Raw genomic sequence first — 21,376 nt, 5'->3', positions numbered from 1 at the left:
ATTCCGCTATCGCTTTATCATCGGTTTGCCGCTGACGGACCGTTGTTCAAAAGTTGTTGATTTGCCGCCATCGGTCCGCTGCCGAACCGCCTGCAGCTTTCCGCTAACGGACCGATGTAAATACGATGTGCAAGCCTACGCGGCAATGCAGCGGGCGGCCGACGTCGGCACGGCATAAGTGGTCCGTTGTCGGTCCGCCTCCTTAATGTTTGCTGGGTCGTTTCCAAAAACAACAAAATTAACGGAGAAAAGTGAACAAATCACGTAGTCTTCGAAATTCCATTAATTCAACAGATTAAATAATAAAATCCGTTGAAAAAAAAATTTTTTTTTAAATGTTTTCCGAAAGAAATCATGAAGTGCTTCCTCTGTAGATTATATTTTTTCATCATTACATATTCTTTTTTCTCGTCTTCGAAATTTTCATGGATTGACTTCGAGAGGTTCAGAAGTCAAATGCACTTTTGATAAATGAAATAGAGTTTTTATTAGTTTCATAAAGTTAAGAAAACATTTTGAAACCCAGCCTTTAACAATAATTCCTGATGAGATCAAGCTGCAAGTTCAACTACCACTAATTAGTTTCATTTTATTTTGTTCAAGTGTATGTATGTATATTAGGGTGGTTCAAAAATAGTTCATGTCAAAAACTTGAAAAGAGCCCCAGCTTATGATCGGCCTTGATCCCAAAATAGTACTTAAAATTTTTTACAAAAATTTTTTTGATCATCGGAAAGGTCCCCACAAAGGGCAAAAGGGTCAATTTTTGCCCAGTTTTAAGAAAAACTTTAACTCATTACCATGTTATTGGATAATTTTTTTTTAAAAATTGGTTAAAATTTAAGGGTCCCCGCTTGTGGGACCCTTAACATGGTAATGAGTTATACAACTTAAGTTTAAGGGGCTCTTTTCATAAATATTTTTTTAAGTAACTTTCAGAAGAATGATAAAACATTAAAAATCATCAAAACATAAAATGTTTTTTTAAAAAAAATAAGTATTTGTTTGAATACAATAAAAAAAAAAAACTTTACCAATACAAAACAAAGATTGCTGAACAAGCTAAACAAGCTCCGCTCTAAGAAACCATTCAGTGTAAAAAATGGAAAGAAAATTTGTCATTTCAGAGATTTCATCCTTGCTCTCTTCATTGATTTCAGGGATTTTTTCCATAAGTAGAAACAGTTTTAGGTAAAATAAACTTTTACCCATGAATCTGGCATGATGAACAGCTCCAGGATTGTGAAGTTTAAACCTGTCAGTGTGTGACAGTACCATTAATGTAAGTTCAGCCAATTCTTGATAATCTTTACGAAACTTTCCATCCTAAGCAAATTTTTTTTCCTAAGTTATAATAACTTAAATTACTTACTACAAATTTGTAAAACTGGAAAATTACCGTAAATTGAGGTGACTTTGGCCAAATTTAAAATCTTTTTTTTTTTCAAAATTTAATTATAAATGATTAATATGTTGATATAATTTGCATTAGGTGTGCAAGATGTCAAAGAAATAAATAATTAAAATAAAAAACAAAAATTTTATACCTTTTACCCTATTTTTTCAATTTTTACGGTGAGTCAAAGTCACCCTATAGTGGTGGTGACTTTGGCCACCTAAAAGCAAATTATAATTATTGATTATTCGTTTCATATTTTACATATTCACAGATACATGGATATAAGGTGATATGTTTTTAAGGCAAAAAAATATTAAAAACAAAAGCTTGAAGCTAACTTAAACATTTATTTAAGATATAAATCACACAGAAATCTTGATAATATTTAAAACTCAAAAAACTATGCATCAATCATCAAACTATAAGTGCTAGAGTTATTTAATAAGTTATCTGTAATTATTTGCTGTTCAAGAGTGGATACCTTTGTTTTTTTTGCAAAAGTCATTTTTGTCTTTTTCTTATTTGTATTTATAGCTGCTTGCATATTAACTACATCAATTGATGATACACTTTTTCCTGGGAACACAGAGACTTTATGTCACTTTTTATTAAAGGGTATATGATCATCACCTCTAGCGTCAACTAAATGTTGTATGAAAGAATCGCTGACAAGAGAACCTATTTCTACAGTGACATCTTCATTTGTAAATATTCGTTTAGGAAGTCTATCTAGTACCTGTTTTCGATCAAGTGGGTATAATCCAGTTTTTCTGAAGCCTGCCTTCATACTTTCACAACCAGATTCTTCAATTTTTTTCATGAGACATTTAAGCAATGCTGGAAACTGGTCTTTTGGAAGGGAAGGAGCTTTACGTCCTTTGCCACTTTCCTTCCAAGTTGTTAATATTTTTCTCCACTGAGCTTTCATTGGTCGAAAATATGCAACATCCAATGGCTGCATTAAATGCGTGGAATTGGGAGGAAGTGCAATAAACTTAATGTTGTTTTCTTCACACAAAGACAGTACATATGTATTTATATGAGATGACAAATTGTCTCCAAATATAACATGTTTTCCAGGAGTTTTTTTTAGTTTAGGTAACAATAAAGATTCAAACCAATCTGTAAAACAACTGGAGTCAAACCATCCACTCTTTGAGCGGTTATAACGTGCTCCTTTTGGTCCATTTTCTGTCCAAGTTGTCCACATCGAATCTGCTTTATATACAATATATGGAGAAAGGATATGCCCTTCTGCATTACCACAATACATCAAAGATGTAGCAGACTTTGTTGAATTTATTATCCTCTCAGGATATTTTGATCCTCGCTTTGTTATTACTAGTTTATTACCAGGGTCATCGGTTAAATTAGTTTCATCGTAATTCCAAATGTTTGATGGAGGAACCCCTGCCAGTTCAGGAGTAATATTATCAAAAAAGTTATTAATAGTAAGAATACCTACTTCAACCCTCTTTCTTTTAATGTTACTTGCAAATCTAACACTTAATTGTTTATTTCTCTTAAGGAATAATTTTACCCATTCAATACCAGACATATTTCCTGCAAATTGCCTAATAAACATTCCTTTACAAAAAAAAAACAAAAAAATATGTTAATAATTCTGCAAACTGCAATTAATATAAGTAATAAATAAACAGAATAACTTTACTTTTGAGATAAACTTAAATTTGGAAGAAGCCGCAAAAGTACAAAGTAGTTTTTAAAAGTTGAAACTTTTTTTTTATAAATTAGCCAAAGTCACCTACCAGGCCAAAGTCACCTCATTTTACGGTATATGTGAAGTACTACTTTACTATACTATTTTTTGGAAATAAGAAGAGATAACTAGATTTTAAATTAATTTATAAAGCTATTATTACTCACCTTCTTAAAAACTTTAGTGCTAATTATATATCTGCAAAATTGAATAGCACTCAGCCTTTGTTCATTAATCCAGGAATCAACAGGAGTTGATAATCTTTTTAAATCTTGATTTTCAGTATCTAGATCATTCCAATGGTTCTTAAGAAGTTTAAATAATTTATTTTCTGGTCCTGAAGTATGACTAATTGGATAAAGCTCCCAAAAATGGATAACATGACGCTCAAAAATATGTTGTCGACATGCAGTTAATAACATAGGGCACTGTAAGTGCACAATGATTTTGCTACAAGCTCCTTTTGCTTTACCTGTGTTGGCGCTAGTGGTATCAAAGCAAAGACACTGAACTTTATCCTCTAATCCAAAGTTAGAAATAAGTTCTTCTATAGCTTCTTTTTGGTGTTCTCCAGAACCTGAGTCGATTACTGGAATTCCAAGTAACTCGGTTTGTCCTTTAATCCTTGCAAGAACAGCTAACCTATCTTTTGAAAACTGTTTTTCTTCAGTAAGTTCTTTCACAATTTTTCCATCAAAATGAATTGTTATCAGAGAATTTGAAGATTTAGAAATGCTTTTTATATGGTCTCTGATTTAATTTGCATCCATTACCACAGCATTCTCTGCTGCTCTGTATGATGAAGATTTAGAGAATACAAACTCAGACATGCTTCCTCCAGAATTGACAATAATACTGCTAAGAATTGCTGTATGTTGATGTGGAGTTAAACCCTCTCCAACTGCTGTGCGAGCAGTACAGTGCAAGATATCCTTTGGTAGGTTGACAGAATTTGTAGGATCAATATATGACTCAATTTCAAATTCACTATCACTTGAATTGCTTTTATTGGTATTAAAAGAACTTAATGAATTTTCAGAATCAGTATCTGATACATTGTTTAATTTATTATAACTACATTTAGATTTATACTTTCTTTATAATGAATATTGAAATCTCTTATCCAATTGAAATCTCTTATCAATCTAACTTCAGCAGCGTTGTTTCTTTTGCTTAGGCTTTTCAGCTTCATCCAGTCTTGCACCATTTTTGTGACCTTGATCCTATAAAATGAAGTTATTATTATTAAATGCTTATAAAAGCTTAAAAATATATTTTAGTATTTTGATAAGGTTATACAGTTTGATCTATCATTACCTTAGCTTCTGAGTTGTAATTACTTCAAATCCACCACGTGTCCATGGAACTACAAGTTTAGATATTATGCAGCAATGTAACTGACTGGTAGGACAATTTGGTGTGAATGATCCACTTTTGTTTGGACATCCTACAATAAAACTCAGTTTAGATTTTCTCAGAAAGTTGTAGTATTGAAGAATTTCTTGTGTAGTAGCAAATTTGTTGTTAGGAATAGTACAATTTATTTTTCCCACTAAAAAAGTATCATCAACTCTTTCAATTTTCTTTTCGGGTGGCATCATGTAAATTATTAATATTTTATGTTAGTCTAAAATTAAATATAAGTATGTTAGATGAAATAATAAGATTATATTTTAATTTTGAAAATGAAATATTTATTTTTTATTTTATTTAAAATCTTTTTTATTCTTTATTCGAAACAAAAATTGTTCAGCAAAAAAAGTTATGTTTTCAAATATTAAATTATACAAAAAAATTAAAATGTAAGATATTTTGAAAATACCCAATAAAAATTCTTTGAATGTTTATTTTTGAAAAGAGCCTCTAAAACATAAGTTGTATAACTCATTACCAGTTATTGAATAGTTTTTTTTTTTAATGGTTGAAGTTTAAGGGTCCCACAAGCAGGGTAAAGTTTTCCTTAAAATGGGGCAAAAATTGACCCTTTTGCCCTCTGTGGGAACCTTTCCAATGATCAAAAAAATTTTTGTAAAAAATTTTAAGTACTATTTTGGGGTCAAGGCAGATCATAAGCTAGGGCTCTTTTCAAATTTTTGACATGACCTATTTTTGAACCACCCTAATGTATATATGTGTGTGCGAATATTAATTTTTAAAAATAAAAAATAAAAAGATATTCTTTTGATAAATTATTTTTTTAAATTTTGTTTGTTAAAGTTTTATTTGTCAGCATATTGAAGTACTTTACATAAAAAATAATAAAGATTTGATATGTTTTTTCTATAATCATGTAACGATAAAAAATATATATAGATGTGTTATCATTTTTAATAATTGTATTATTATCTTGTATGTTTTTAGCTTTAATATGTAGTTTAAGCAAGTTAAGGACTTACACAGACATCAGCTTACAATGGTTTAATCATGTTCAAGTATTACAGTTATCTGTTCCTTGTTATTGTATTTTTAAAAAAATAAATTTGTCAGTTACATCAGACAAATATTGTAAAAAATGAGTTGTTAACAATATTTTTTGTTTACAGAATCTTTAAATCACATACACATCATAGATAAAAGGTTTATTGCAATAAGTTTAATGTGCCAGTTTTTTTATAGTTACACAGTTTTCCTATAAACTAAATGTTTAGTTACACAATTATCTTTATATGGCTTGTTTATATTCTTACAATTAGCTACTTTAGACACGTAGCATTCAATATTACACTGTAAGTTTAAATTAGTTGTAAAATTAAAAATGTTAGATTTTGATTTGCATTAGGTACAACTAAGTTTATGTATGCCTTGTTTATATTCGTTTAGAATTTACTACTTTAGACTCAAGGCATGTGGTATCAAATTATAATTCTGATATTGTTATTTTCATTTCTTTTGGTGTGCTTATTTATTCTTGTTTTGATTTATTGTTATTTAAGTTAGAGACCTTTTTTTATTTTGTTCCTTACAGGTTTTGAAGTATATGGAAATTATAGAACCTTTCAGTTATCAGATAAGATTATCTTTTGCTACACATTTTTATTAAAGATATTTAGTTGTTGCATTGAACTTTATCTTTAGAAGATAGTATCAGAAATAAATAAAAAAATTTCTATTATCAATTTATAAATAAAGAATTAGCAATAATATTTCTTAAAGGTAATTAGTAAGATTTTATTTTCATTTCATACTATTTATATCATTTAGGTTCCATATTTTCTTTATTGTATTTTATGTTATATTTACCTTTAGGAATTGACAACACGTTGCTGGAATTGAAGTGTGAAACATGTACTAAAAACAGCAGCATTAAAACCTAAAACCTAGTTTGTTAACAGTTGGTTTAGTTTAAACATCTATTGTGTATATGGGTGTGTGCTTGTGTTTCATACAGATGTTTTATAACCTCAAATATAATGACAATTAAAAATAAACTTTAAAAATTTTTTGATTGTAGTTAAAAGTTTGTGTACTGATTAACATTATTATAAATATTTGATTAGTTTTCAATGTCTAGTTAAAGAGTTTTTGAAGCTTGCTAACCATGTTAGTTTGTATAATTAGTTCTGCTCAACCATGTTAGTTTGTATAATTAGTTCTGCTTGTATCAGATGGGTGGTAATTATTACATTTATAATGGTTAGAACCAATGTGTATTAAGAATATCATAATGAAATAATCCATATATTAAGTTGTAAGGATTATTTTATTATCAAATTACAATAGTAACACCTGATGACTAAAAAATGAGACAAAATTTAAATCAATTTATGTATGCTATTCATAATCATTAGTATATTTATAGGGAATTTAATACTCTATTAAAATTATATTATAGTTTTAGAATATTAATTAAAATGGCTCGGTATAAAACAAGTTTGCAAGAAGACCTAAGAAAATGCATTTGCAAATATAGAAATTCGCATCTGGAAAAGCCAAAAAATGTTCTCAGTAAAACACTTTCTAGATGAAGGAGCATCGAAAGCGACCATGTATCGTGCTCTAGAATGTGTAGACAATAATTGAACTCGTCATTTTGAAAAGGACAAAAGTCTGTTAATTAAAACTTTTCAGGATCAACAAAAATATGTTTCTTATCAAAAAAGTCTACGGTGCTTATAAAACTAAATATAGGAGTAGATAAATAAAAAACATACAGAGTTTTTGTGAACTTTATTTATTAAAAAAAAAAAAAAAATCATACAGATTTTTTTAACTTAAACTTCTGGACTAATGCCTTTTTCAAAATGAATTCTTTTTTTACATACAAATCCAATGACTTTCAGAAAAATCTTTAGCTAAACATCTTTTATTTCTTGATATTCATTGTTTGTTAAAGTTGTTGGCCATGCAAAAACTTCTGTATAGAAGTTTTGATACTCTACTATTGAATATGGAATATATTTTTCTATTTTTATCAAATCTGATATTTTTTTTTCATTGATTGGCACTTTCCCAGCATATGCAGGAGTATTACTTGATGGTAAGGATGGCTTGGTACCCATCCTTTGTAAGAGCTGGAAATCATGACTGACTAACCAATCTATGGATTCACGTGTTGTCACTAGACCAGGTGTGGTTTTAGAGAAAGTAAAATGTGACACTTTAGAAATACCAAAAGTTACTTTTTTGTCCTTGGGTATTCCTTTGCCATAGGAATCCACAGATAGCACTAGTTTCTTATAATGGTTTGGCCACCATTTTTTTATGTCAATAATATCTTCAGTTTTAGGCCTTCTTATTTCAAAGTTTTCATTAGCCCCAGCTATAAGATTTTCATACTCAGTTGGTGTGTAAATCCTGTCCTTTTTTCGAATATGTCTTTTCGCTGTCCCAAACATTCTATCATTTGGCAGGAATGAGTGACCTCGTTTGGGTATGTAATATTGGATCTCATTTATATTGCTACCTAGTTCAGCTATCAGTGATAAAAGAACCCGGACCATGGCATGATTCCGATTTTGGCCAGCACAACCATCTGAAAATAGGTGCAGTTCTTTGGCATCATTGCCAATATATTTTTTAATATAATCCAGTACATAAGTACATACTTCATTGGGACCTTTGTTAGCAACTCCTTCACAATAAGAATTTTCACATTGAGTTTAAATAATAAGATGATGCATCTTTATTATAGTAGTGCACATGTTTAACAGGAAATGACTCAATATACTCTTGTATTTTAATGTACCATCAGGCAATGTATTGCCTCGTGATCCCTCAGATTTACCTCTGTGATCTATGGGCTGCTTATTTCTTTTTAATAAAACACATAAACGTCTAACTTGTTTCATAGAAATTCCATGCATACTGCAAAAAGCTTTCTTGCACACTTTTTTTCTAACACCATTTATCTTAATGTGATAAATAAAGGTAAATTCTTTTTTCTTAGGTTCTTCAGATCTAGGACGTTTTCTCTGTATATCCTTCTTTTCAATTAATGATTGCAAATATGTGTCTAGAGCGTTTTTGCTATCAAATTTGTTAACAAACTGTATAGTACTTTTTATAGCATCTTCAGATATAAGCTCCATACATTTTGAATTGCATCTATAAACAAAGAAAACAATAAACATTATCTTGAGGTAATTATATAAGAACTATACTATTACCTTAAGGTAAACATTAACTGCTAATTATTGGTGGTAAAAAATCATGAGAAAATAAACAAAGTAACAAGATAGGAAAACTAACCTGCAAGAAGCTCCTGTATGTCTTGGTGCCACATCATTCCCTTTGTGGTTTTTATGAGCTTCTCCAGCAATTTTAGCTTTTTTTATTTTAGTATGTTTATATTTTTCACTGTTTGTTATACCAGACACTTTTTCTAGATTTATAAGCATTTTCGGCAAGCTCGCGACTCTCCATTTTTGGAACTGATAAAGTGATGTTACATTTGATAGTTGCGCTTCGTTTCACGTGAAAGCGGCATAAGTCCCAGGACTGGTGCTATTTTCAAACAGACTTTAATTTTCATTTGCCTTAAAAGTTGACTTGTGGTATACGGCAATGTTCCTTTTTCAAATGAAATATGTAAAACACTTCAATAAATAAAATGGCTCAAAAAAGTGAAATTCGAAAAAAGTGTTACTTGTGCCCTTTTCGAAATGACGGGTTCAATTTAGGCTATCAACAAAAAAAGGAAGCAGTCCAAATGCCAAAAAAATGGACAAAAAGCACTTAGGCCAATTGAAAAAGGCATATGATCATCATCACGGTGTTTCACAACGTCAAGTAGCTCGAAGATTCGATTGTGACCAATCGTATATACCTAAAGTTCTTAAAAAAAAGACGAATTTAGATATTACAAGAAGAAAAAGATTCCACATCGAAGCGAAAGCCAACTAGCTCGAATCAAACCTTTGTGTTGACATTTGTTTCGCAATTTTAGGAATTTTGATTTTGTCTTGAATGACGAATCATATTTCACATATGCAAATACAACATTGGCTGGCAACGATAGCTTCTATTCTAGCGACGTGTCATCTACAACTAGCGGCGTCAAATTCAAAAGAAAGAAGAAGTACGAGGAAAAGGTGCTAGTCTCTTTGATTATATCGCCCAAATGGACTTCAAAACCAATGTTTTTTGAAAGTGGCCAGGCAATCAACAAACAAGCATACATCGGATGTCTCCGCAAGCGGTTAATACCCTTCATTGATGAACATTATAAAAATGAAGAGCACTTGTTCTGGCCAGATCTAGCTAGCTCGCACTATGCAAAGGAAGTGGTTTCTTTTCTCGATGCCAATAACATCAAATACCTGCCAAAGGTAAAAAATCCACCCAATGTACCAGAAGCTCGACCAATTGAGGACTTTTGGTGTCAGTTGAAACGCTTAGTCTGCGAGGATAATTGGCAAGCAACAAGCATTCCTCAACTCAAACGGCGTATCGTGAATTGTCTTAACAAAATGGATCCGGAAGTGGCAAAACGTTGTCTCAATGACTTCAGTTCGTCTAGGTCGAATTGCTTTTAATGATGTTATTGAAAACCAATAAATATATATTTTTAAATATCATATCATTGTTTATAAATTTATTTTAAATTAAATTTGATAACTATGTAACTATGGCTATAATAAAAATTTTAAAGTTATCTCATTTTTTAGTCATCAGGTGTTATGTGGCTTAATTCATCTTTAATTACAATGGAGTGATTTATAATTTTATAAACTTTAATTATAATTTTAACTGATTATTCCCTACAATAACGTTATTTTAGCTGAATAAAAACAGCGGATAATTTGATGCACTAACGTAGTAACTCCTTTATTTAAAAGGTTGTTTTTTCGGAAAAATATCAACGGACTTCAATCCGTTAAAACTTTAGTCCGTTAACTTAACGGAAAGGCCGTTGGGCAATAGCGACGGATTGATCTGTCACCCAATTCGTTGTATACAACGGATTTTTTTTTAGAGTGTATACTTTTAAAAGTTCCATTAGTTTTGGAGTTGAAACTAATACATTTTTTCTTTCTATAACTTTTTTTGTTGGATTACTGAGTCAATATATATCTGGCTTGAATAGAATAGATGTTTTTGCCACATTTTTAAAAAAACAATTTTATAACAATTTTTCTTTGCGTTGAAATCAAAATGCTGTTGGTACCATTATCTTTTTATATATGTGTTCTCTTAGTATTGGTGAATAGTGGAAGTGGAAAGTTTTATTTAACGAGAATTAAAACTCTTTTATTTGCGACGAAAAACTAAAATGTTGTCACATATTTCTCTTCTTTCACAAATAAATAAGAAAAATTATACTAGAATAAATCATGCGAAGACATACATAATATTTCGACATACAGTATTAAGACATACATAGTATTACATAAATTTAAAGCATTCTTACATAAATATACAGAAAGGTTCCTACAATACATAACTTTACTGTCTCAGTTCTGTTCTCTATGTCTCCCACCCCCTACTTTTGTATTCAATATTGAAAGCCGAATCTATACTCAAGATAAAATTTAACAAAAATTTTAAAAGACGCATGCTAGGAATGATCAAAAATCTAGATCAACGCGTAAGAATTTGTAATAAGTTAAAAAAAAAAAATGAGATGGTAAACTTATGAATACACCTAAGCTACAAGCTTTCACGAAAATATCATTTCTTAGAAAAATACGTATAAATGGATGAATTGGAAAATATATCTATTGTTGGAAAATATTTCTATTGGGACCTATGAAGTATTGGATGTCTACAATTCAGGTTTGCCATCCGCTGGCGTTGAAACTTCAGGCTTTTCTTCACTTTTTATATCTTTCCCTAAATAAGACAGGAGATACTTTAGCATGTTAAAGACAAGTAATGTAAAAACGAGACGATTCCAAAAACAAAACGAAGTGACACAAATGATAGCCAATAATTTATTTCTAAGACAATTAGATATCACGACAAGCTTGTAACAAAGGTGAAAGAACACAAATACACGAATCTATGTGCCACGAAACCAGGTTATAAAAATCAGGATTTAAATTTTATTTATATTATCCTGTTATCCTGTTTTTATATCTTTTACTTTGAGCAAATGTTTTTAATTAGAATTTTATTTCTTTCAGTCGATTTTATCTACCTTGGTTGTTCCACCTATAGCCATACTGTTAGTCCATGCTATTATCAGAGCGTAGATTAAAACGAAACCAGTCAAAACATAATACTTACGAAATTTAAATAATATAACTAAGCATATGAAAAATAAACCATAAATCAGAGAGCCTAGTTTCATTTGCTTTTCAGTCAAATAATTCCCTTCTAGCAAATCCTTTTCTATAAGAGAATCTTCCATTTCCATTTCTGTTTTACCTTTTTTCTTTTCAAAGCAAAGACCATTTTTTGAGCGAGCAAAACCGGATTTACATTTGCATTTGTAAGAACCTACATTGTTGATGCACGTTTCGGTTTTGGAGTTGCACGGATTATCTGTGCATTCGTTGATATCTATGTTAAAAAAGAAAATGCACTAAGAAATTTTATTATATTTACATTACATTAAGTTAGCAGAAAAAGATTTAGTGATAAGATTGGTTAAATAACAGCAAATTAAGCGAGAACAAACCATTGCACTGCCCGTTAGTAAATGTAAAACCAATTTTACAGATCAAACAACCATCTTTGCTAGTTGAAGAACACTCAAAACATGAAGAATGGCAAGCTAAACAAATAGTTAAGTAAAGAAACTCTCGATTTTTAATTTACTGAAAACGAGAATTTTTTTTTCAAACAAAGAGTCCAACTAAGTTTTATAAGTCTTTTTTTTTATGAGTAACATCATGGCCTACTTTATTTATACGGCCGGATATTTTGCATTTTGAAAAAAAAAATAGAAGGCCAGTTTTCAAAATCCTAATGTTTCGAAAACTTAAGACTTTTTGAATATTTGAAAATGTATTTTACTTTCTAAATTTAAAAAGTCGACAAAAGTAGTTATTATTCATAAATTAAGATACTAAACGAATATTATATAAGAAATAAATAAATAAAAAGATATCAAAACAAGCCTTTATTTTAAAACTTAGAATTTAAGTAAACAGACACAATTTAAAAAACAAGAATATTTATATAAAATCTTTAAATCTTTTTCTTTTTTCATCAAAATAAATAATAATTGTAATATATATAATTTATTGAGTTTTTACAATTTTTCTCTTTTTAAAAGATTTTACATGATCAACAGCTACTTCGCTGGTAGAGATAATTCTTTTATTATTAAGAAAACTGTTGATAACAATTCTTCCAGCAAGTTTTATCTCAGTTTTCTTATGCATGGGACAAGAAAAAGTCTGAAAAGAGTCACAAAAGTGATTTAACAAATATTCTAAAGCTTGTCATGCATGTAAATTAAATTTCTTTATTTTGTTATAAGAGTAGTTAATCATAGCAAACGATGTGCAAACATAATCCAAAAGTGATGGTGAAGGAATAGTGAGACCGCCCCTAGAAATAATTGTTAAATAAGTATGATCAGGATTGCTTTCATCAATATTAGCACAACATAAAAATTCTTGGCAACATGTACCAAAGCGTTTTTTTAGTTTCTTTGCTATATATCCAGCAATATGAGCACCTACTTCTCTACTTTCTGGTGCTAGATTCATGATTTCTGGAGTACACTGAGTTGTATCGATATCAAGAAGAAAGTTTTTCAAATCTGTTAAATTATTTTCTGACTCGAGTGGTACTTTCAAACTATCATCAAAGTTAATACTTTCTTTATCTATACTTTTGATTTTTAATATTTTTTCAGAAATAGTGACATTTTTTAAACCAACCAAAAATCTTCCACCACTCATTTGTCTATATTGTCCAAATCTCCTTTCTAATGGGTCACTTTGAAACCTCCCAGTTAAAACAAAGTTATATCCGTCATTAAGTAAGTCCTCAATCAATAAGGCATGACAATTAAGTGTTCTTATCAATGCTGCAGCTGTTTGAGCACTTAAAGTAAACTTCTCACAGTTTGGTACCTTTTGCAATTGCCAAGCTTCAATCCAGTGTGCCATTTCCCTAAGAAATTCAGGTTTTTTATCTCCAGAAACAACTGCATTACCTAAAATATTACACACTGAATACTGACTTTTTGAATTTGATAAACCCACCACTTGTAAAATAATGTCAAAAAATCTGCACTACATTTAAGATCAGGGAAATATGAGTGAATTGCTGCAGAAATAGTTTCATCAAAAATTGCAAGTACTAAAGAAAAGTTTTGTTTAAAATTGCCTGGATGTAATACTTTCATTGTTATTTTTGGTGCTTTACGCAAACCAGCATCAAGAGCAAGGTCTTTTTCATAAATAATGTGGAAGATGCTCCATTTTATTTCTCCACCACATACAATTATAGGATCTTTAAATCCATCAAACTTAAAATCTGGAAATAAAAATCTTTTACAATTTAACAAATTATTTCTGATATTTTTAATAAGATGTACAACATCGAAACAAAGGTGAATAAAAAACAAATCTTCAGCTTGTTGATTTGATGCACAAAGGATTTTTTTAAAACAAGAAACATTAGAGGAATGGTTGTCACACACAATAACTCTAACATTAAATTCACATTCAGTAAGAATACAAAGACATTCAAAAATTTCTTCTTTTAACCATTCAGCATTGATTATTTTTTTAGGTGATGATTTAATTACATATGGAATGTTTTGTTTCAGGCCAGCTATCATAAAATAAACTATTCCATTATACAATTCTCCAGACTCATCACTACCAATCATCTCTCCACCAAAATACTCTTGACATTTTTGCAAGTACATTTCATCAAAAATCAAGCAAATGTCTTTCCTTGAGATATCTTCCCTTCTAATTTTAAATGTTTTGCACAACTTAGAGCATCAATATTTCCACTAGTTATTTTTTTAAGTAAAGATATTGATGGTAAAGGCAATTCTTCACGCAAAAGTTGATATGACTGTGTAGAAGTATATCGTAACATTAGTGAATACTTTATAATATTGGCTGAAAAAATAGGTTTCTTTATATATAAATTTGCTGTAATTCAGCCAATGTAGATGAAAATTATTCAGCTTGTGATTTAATGTAGGTAGGAAAATTATAAATCATACTTTTACAAGATAAACAACAATCTCTTTCATGACGAAACCACTGAGGCAATGGCAGGGGTGAACCTTTGTAAAATAATTTAACATGCCTCTCATTGTTTATGCGAATGCACTCTGTAACTTCAGGAATAGACAAAGTACTATGACTCAATTTATAAAAAATTACATGATCATCATACTTTGAAAATGAAAAACCATCTGGGGCAAGACTTTCAGTAATATTATCAAAGTTATTAATCAAATCACTCAATAAAAACTGTCCATATTGATCTGGCTGAAATATTCTTTTAGTTGGTGACTTTCTTAACGAATTAGAAGATTTTATAAGTTGTGATGGACCTTCTTCAGGCAAATTTGTGCAATCCAAAATAGTTGGAATAGGCTTTAGTTTTTTTATTAATCGAAAACGTTGATTCATACAGCTATTCACGAAAGTTTAAACGATTGCAGAATTTTTAAATCTAATCTTCGGTTTTTCTTGAATAAAAATCTAGCGGAAATAGATATCAAAATAATTATTTTTCCAATTTGGTAAATAGGTTATTTGTTAATAGAATAAAAAAAAGTAGGTTTTGACTCATTACCGTTTACTCAGAAATTTCATTAAAAGGTAGGTGATACAAATTAAGAGGTTTCACAAAAGTTTAAACGATTTTATTTAGGATCAATTATTTGCTAATTAATTGATAAATCCGCTGCGAAATTTTTTTTCGCAGCAAATTTATCAATTAATTAGCAAATAATTAAGTAGTTTTTCAATCAAAAAATTCATCACAACATCATCAGGTAGCTTTTAATTCATTAAAAATCAACTTAAAATATTGTGAATTTCAAACTAATTTCAATTGCGTGCAAATGGGTCGAATATCAGTTTCTAGTGACATCAAATGGCAAGTTATTGGTATGGCGCGGACAAAAAATCACACAAACGTTCAAATAGGCAAAATACTTAACATTTCTGAATATTGCGTTAGAAAAACCATCAAAACCTGGGAACTTACCAAGGACGTCTCCGAAATGTCGCGTATTGGGAGACCATCCAAACTCAGCAACCGTGACAAAAATGGTATATTCAGAATGAGCAGAGAAAACCCCAGACTCAGCTACAAAAAGCTAACACAAATCTTCAATGAGTCAAAAAATAATCCAAAAGTTAGCAGAGAGCTTGTGAGACGAACATTGTCGGACAAAGGTATTGGAACGTACATAGCTGCTAAAAAGCCTATTCTTTTAATCACCGATAAACGTAAAAGACGAGTGTCGTCCAAAGAAAGGCTGGACTGTTCTGTAGAACAGTGAGCAAAAGTTATTTGGAGTGATGAAGCTAACTTTCAAGTTGTAAACCGCAAGGGAAGAATCTATGTCAAAAGATTTGCAACTGAGAAATATTCAGACAGGTTTTTGCAACATTGTCGACAAGGCAGTGGAGGTTCGGTTGGCATCTGGGGATGTTTTTCTCACAAAGGTATAGGCTTCTGTGAGCTGTATGAAGGCCGAATTAATCAATACACCTACAAGAACACATTGGAAACGTGTTTAGTTCCATCAATCAGACACTTGTATGGCAGAAGCAAGCAATTCATCTTTCAACAAGACGGGGCTTCAGCTCATACAGCACACTCAATCAAAGAATATTTTTTGAAAAAAAAGTTCAATGTGATGCCCTGGTGCCCTAGATCACCAGATCTCAACCCAATCGAAAATATTTGGTCTTGGATCGACAATCAACTGACATACCATGAAATTCAATCAACTCAGCATTTAAATCAACTTTTGAATGAGTACTGGCTGAAGGTACCTCGTGTGATGTGCATGAAATTAGTTGAATTAATGCATAAACGAGTTTATCTTTGCAATAAAAACAAAGGAGGACACTTCAAATATTAATTTTGCTTTTTTTTTCATTTTTTGTTCGAATGTTGCAATTCGTTTAAACTTTTGTGCTTCTTATTTTTCCTATAAGATTTTTTGTAATAGCTTTTTTCTAACTAAATATTAAAATTTTTATGACATGTTCATATTCATTTTAAAGCTAATTACTTTTTCTTTAATAAATAAAAAAAATTAAGTCGATATCATTTTACAGTTTTTCTTTACTAAACAAAAACATACTTGATAAAAATTCTGCAATCGTTTAAACTTTCGTGAATAGCTGTATTACCTTTCTTACAATATTTTTTTTCAAAATGTTTGATGCATATTACGAAAGAATTAGTAGGTGTCCAATCTTTTCTATTTACGAATTTAATCCAATTTTTTTTTAACTCTTCATTTTTTGGAAACGAAAATACTACTGTAGATACTTCATCATCATAATTTGAATGACAATTCACAATACAACATTTGTTAACCATATTCTTTGAAACTCCAGTTGCTCCTTTAAAAACGCCTTATGAAAAAACTGGCCTTCTAATTATTTTTTTTAAATGCAAAATATCCGGCCATTTAAATAAAGTAGGCTATGGTAACAATAAATTTTGAAATTTCTGATTTTTGCCTTTTTACTAGTTTTGTATTTATTGTTAGGTAAATTTAATTTTACGATTTTTTACCAGACTTTAGTTAAATAAATTTTAATACTTAGTCACTTTGAGAAATTACAAACAAAATAATTACAGAAAAAAATTTATCCTGATTTAATATTCTTTATCAATATTTGTTTCATTAAAGATTTGATATTTTTGAAAAGGGAAAACAAATGTAAAACAAAATCAAAATGTTTTCAACTTTTGATAAAACTTTAAAAAGTGTGAAATTTTTTGCACACTTTTTTTCCTAAATTTTTTTTTTAGCTTTAGAAAATTTAAGCAATATTATTTTAAAAACAACTCTTCATAAAAATATTTTTTAAAAAAAACATCTCTATAAACTATCACCTTGACAACTGTCTGGACCCTCCTTATTTACACATACTTGTCCAGATAAGCATGTAACTTTTTTTTCTTCACATTCATTGACATCAACACATCCCTTATCATCTAACCACCTATAACCTTCTTTACAAGCTCTACATGACTCAGCCCCACCTGCTACACAACCATTATTACATGCTTGGTGACATGGTTCACATGTATAAGATCCAGGGCTATTTATACAGTAGGTACCAACAGGACAAATAGCTTCTTGATCACACTCATTGATATCTTAAAACAAGATTAAAAATAAAAAATAAATTAAAATGGTACATTGAGTTTTTTTAAGTGTAACAGGATTTATAAAAGATTCTCAAACATGAATATTTCTACCTTCACAACCTTTAGTTTGTTCGATTATCTTCCATCCATTTGAGCAGTTAGCACATGATAATCTCCCAGTTCCTGTACAGCCATCTTTGCATGCAGGATCACACTCTATAAATATTTACAGCTAACATAAAAAAAAGAATAATTCAGCATATTTAAACATTCTAATAGTTAGACTTACGATGACATCTGAATGACCCTTCCGTATTGAAACAAAACTCCCCAACCTTACAAATATCTTTTACTTCGCATTCATCCTTATCTATTAAGAAAAATTTTACCTACTTTAATATAATAATCTTTTTTTTTTTATAAATGTTATTAAAAAAAAAACAGCAAAAAAAAAAAAAAGAACCAAAAAAAAAAAAAAAAGTTCTATCTAAAAATAAACAAAATGTAAAAATAAATATAGAGGCAGAGATAAAGAAAAGTATTCAGACCGATGCAACCTTTCTCTTCATCCATAATATAACCATCACCACACTTTTCACATTCTTTATTTGAAACTCCTTTGCAAGAGTTGCAAGATTTATGACATTCTAGAAAATTTTTGCATATAAATTCACAATTTAACTTTAAAACCAAAAGCAGTAAACATTAAAAATAGAGTTTAGATTTTTGTTAGAAAATGTTAGAAAAATATTTTCCTAACTCCAAGACATATAGACCTTTTAGTTAAAACCTGTGTTGCTTCAGCTGGAGAGGGGAAGGAAAAGAGAGAATTATCAATTATACAAAGGTTGGAAGAGAAGGAATTGATCTAATAAACAAAAAAGCATCTAGTTTTATTTTAAAAAACCTTATGCTTAAGTTCACATTCAATTAAAATAATTTTTTTTTTATAGGAACTTTTGATGGCACTTTTAAAGTATTGTAATTATTTTTTTACTTTTAAAAGCACCAAAATAATTTGCATCATGAGCACCATGCATGAATACTTGATTGCATAAAAAATGACAATTCAAATTTAAGAGCTCTATAAAAATAGAGAGCAATATGCGTTTTCACCTCAGGATTCTTTTAAAAATAAACCTAATGCTCTTTATCTTACTTATACACTCAATGCCTTCTCTATAATAATTGTCTTTGCATTTCTCACATTCAGCTCCAGTGTATTCTGAGTTGCATTCACATTCACCAGTACCATCTTGAGTTCCTGAACCCTGAGACAAAACTACTTTTAATAAAATAGAATTACAAGAAACAAAACTAAGGATTAAGAGTTAGTATTTTAGATTTTCTTCTGACTTCTGAACCACTTTTTCTATATTTAATTTCTTTGAAAAAGCAAACCAATGAATGAATAACTTGGTACATTAATAATAAACTCTAACTAAACTTTTGCATAAGACAATGTAGCTACCTGAAAAAATATAGCTTCAACAATGAAACAAGTATGAGTAGAGATTTATGATTTTATATCAAATCAATTATACCTTGCATGTTCCTCTGCCATTGCAGGGTTTGTTAGCACCACCAGGACATTCTATTTAAAAAAATTGTTTTATATGAAACTACTTTACTTTTAATTGTTTTATATGAAATTGTTTTATATGAAAATAGCTTTTTTAAGTTAAACTTTAACAACCATATTAATAATAAAATTTATTTTTTAAGTTGTTTGTTCTAAATATAAAATTTCAAAAAATTACCTTTACAGTCTCTTCCATATTTTCCAATAGGACAACACACTAAAATTAATATTATATAATCATATAGATTAAAAAAAAAACTATTTGACTTCTTATGAGAATATTAGAACATTGAAGGAATTAAAATACCTTTCAGGGTATCTATACATAGAAACTTTTCCAAACCAGATAGTTCTTTATGTCTTGAAAGAAAGTATTTATCATCAGTTTTATCTTTTATTTACTTCATAATTGAAATTTTTTTAAGGGAAAAAATACAGAAGTATTTAAAATAAAATACTTGTTGAACCAGAAATTCTCTAACAATTCCTCATGCTCTTCAACCATGGCATGACAAGAAGACTATAAAAGTTGATTTTAAAATGAGATATATCAAGTTTAGATAATACACACAATGCTTTTAATATTACTGTACCACAGTATGCTAATAATATATTAAAGTTATTAATATAGGTTGATAACTCTAGTGAACAAACCTCTTTGGCAACATCCTTACAAACGTTTTCTAAGATTTCCAACAATCTTGTTTCGCTAAATTGACAATTATAGACTATTACAACTAGTAACTTATTAAAATTAGTAGACTATTAGAGATTTTTTAGGAAACAACCATTTAGAAAGTGTAATGTTCAGGTAATTTTTTGTTACTTATGGTAAATCACAAAACTAGTTCTTTATTATTCAAAATCTTATAAAATAAGAAAATAAAAGACCTTCAGATCAAGTGAATAAAATACCAAAACTAAATTAATAAGTAATTAAGAAGAAACTTAAAGATAATTTAAGCAAAAATATTTTTCCTAAAAATCTATAGCACTTCATTCAAAAGTTTAAGATTTTTGAGGCAGTAAAAATTCTTCTAATTTCAATTAAAATTTACAGTCATATTTATTAAGAATTAGGGGAAACAAAAGTCAAGGGCATTTAATATTGATAGACTTTGATTTTTTACCAAAATGATAATAAAGTATAAGAAATACTTAACTATAAGACAGTATTGTTTAAGAAAAAAATTTAAGTAAGTACTTTCAAAAAATTATTTAATGTAAAGCATAACAACATAAGATTATAACTTCCTTAAAAGGTTTTATATTTCAAATATCTAACGAACCTTCGTGCATAACTCCCTAAATTTTCCTCTTCCCAAGCAGTATCACCACCTCCAAAATGGTTTTTTGCAGTCTTTTCCATTCCCTATCATAAAAAAATTTAGTTGGTAAAGAATTCAAAATTGCATTAATGTATATAAACTAATTCATTTTCATTTTAGTATGTTCAGCATACTTAATGTAGATAATCTCTGTGATATATTATGACTATAATTTAGATGAAGAATAAATAAAGCTTAGAAGAGATGTTTCTGTTAAAAATAGTCAAAAGCGTTTAATTTGTATAGATACATGTTTAACTTTTAAAACTGCTAACAGAATTGAAACATTCTAATCTTTAGTTAAAGAGCCTACCATATTAAAGTTCTTGATTAGCTCTCTACATGTTTGACATGTTGTTTCAATGCGACTTTTTCCCGACACAAATTCTAATAAAACAAACCATATGAAAATGGAAACAATGCTCAATGCTGAACGATTTAACCAGGAGACCTTGAAGAAAGACATTTCTAAAGAGAAATAAGTAGAGAATTAATGCTGGTATATGAAATCCGAAAGTTTCAGAACATGGAAATGCTTTTAGGATTGTTTACATCGTTGTCTCGATTGCCTTCCAGATTTTTCAAATACCAATACACAAATGAAAACAAATCAAATACTACCACGTCTACCACGT

The 21,376-nt window shown here is 29.4% G+C and overlaps 2 protein-coding genes, 1 long non-coding RNA gene and 3 pseudogenes across 8 annotated transcripts; 1 reads left to right on the top strand and 5 right to left on the bottom strand.

Annotated features, from left to right (window-relative positions):
• The first annotated feature begins 762 nt into the window (after nucleotides 1-762).
• LOC149894492 (uncharacterized) lies at nucleotides 763-6,782 on the top strand. Its single transcript, XR_016455922.1, has 3 exons — nucleotides 763-1,282; nucleotides 3,403-6,272; nucleotides 6,366-6,782. It is a non-coding gene; the product is annotated as an uncharacterized LOC149894492 (long non-coding RNA).
• Nucleotides 877-4,745, bottom strand: LOC149894493 (uncharacterized; annotated as a pseudogene). The gene is made up of 3 exons (XR_016455894.1): nucleotides 4,437-4,745; nucleotides 3,287-4,342; nucleotides 877-1,326 (listed from the first exon to the last, which is right to left on the bottom strand). The product of XR_016455894.1 is annotated as an uncharacterized LOC149894493 (transcript).
• Nucleotides 1,322-3,085, bottom strand: LOC149894494 (uncharacterized). Its single transcript, XM_090098599.1, has one exon. The coding sequence runs from the start codon at nucleotides 2,982-2,984 to the stop codon at nucleotides 1,998-2,000; it is 987 nt and encodes a 328-aa protein (XP_089954725.1). The 5' UTR covers nucleotides 2,985-3,085; the 3' UTR covers nucleotides 1,322-1,997.
• A 492-nt stretch (nucleotides 6,783-7,274) lies between the features above and the next one.
• On the bottom strand, nucleotides 7,275-8,981 carry LOC149894491 (uncharacterized; annotated as a pseudogene). Its single transcript, XR_016455920.1, has 2 exons — nucleotides 8,808-8,981; nucleotides 7,275-8,663 (listed from the first exon to the last, which is right to left on the bottom strand). The product of XR_016455920.1 is annotated as an uncharacterized LOC149894491 (transcript).
• A 1,852-nt stretch (nucleotides 8,982-10,833) lies between these two features.
• Nucleotides 10,834-21,322, bottom strand: LOC145192555 (cysteine-rich with EGF-like domain protein 2). Of its 4 annotated transcripts, none has more exons than XM_090090104.1 (15): nucleotides 21,055-21,322; nucleotides 20,703-20,785; nucleotides 20,068-20,122; nucleotides 19,872-19,933; nucleotides 19,721-19,773; nucleotides 19,592-19,630; nucleotides 19,376-19,425; nucleotides 18,991-19,102; nucleotides 18,380-18,478; nucleotides 18,121-18,201; nucleotides 17,943-18,047; nucleotides 17,574-17,840; nucleotides 12,181-12,276; nucleotides 11,928-12,062; nucleotides 10,834-11,390 (listed from the first exon to the last, which is right to left on the bottom strand). In XM_090090104.1, the coding sequence occupies exons 1-15, from the start codon at nucleotides 21,205-21,207 to the stop codon at nucleotides 11,323-11,325; spliced, it is 1,458 nt and encodes a 485-aa protein (XP_089946230.1). In that variant the 5' UTR covers nucleotides 21,208-21,322; the 3' UTR covers nucleotides 10,834-11,322. The 4 variants fall into 4 exon arrangements, with proteins under 4 accessions (XP_089946230.1, XP_089946249.1, XP_089946222.1 ...); XM_090090123.1 differs by having other exon boundaries at nucleotides 19,039-19,102; nucleotides 21,055-21,304; XM_090090096.1 differs by lacking the exon at nucleotides 10,834-11,390 and having other exon boundaries at nucleotides 11,474-12,062.
• On the bottom strand, nucleotides 12,746-17,165 carry LOC149894490 (uncharacterized; annotated as a pseudogene).
• Nucleotides 21,323-21,376: the final 54 nt, after the last annotated feature.

Source organism: Hydra viridissima, unplaced genomic scaffold (genome assembly GCF_058129835.1).
Source record: "Hydra viridissima isolate aposymbiotic clone 2 unplaced genomic scaffold, HvirCarnegie_v1 scaffold_1, whole genome shotgun sequence".
NCBI lineage: Eukaryota > Metazoa > Cnidaria > Hydrozoa > Anthoathecata > Hydridae > Hydra > Hydra viridissima.
This window is presented reverse-complemented; position numbering and strand designations above follow the sequence as displayed.

Excerpts from the sequence above, each read along its gene's own strand:
- LOC149894494 (XM_090098599.1), bottom strand. The coding sequence starts at position 2,984 with ATGTTTATTAGGCAATTTGCAGGAAATATGTCTGGTATTGAATGGGTA.
- LOC145192555 (XM_090090096.1), bottom strand. The coding sequence starts at position 21,207 with ATGTCTTTCTTCAAGGTCTCCTGGTTAAATCGTTCAGCATTGAGCATT. Across the intron at positions 19,774-19,871 it reads GAGAATTTCTGGTTCAACAA|ACATAAAGAACTATCTGGTT; the intron begins GTATTTTATTTT and ends CTTTCTTTCAAG. Across the intron at positions 12,063-12,180 it reads TACTAACGGGCAGTGCAATG|ATATCAACGAATGCACAGAT; the intron begins GTTTGTTCTCGC and ends TTTTTAACATAG.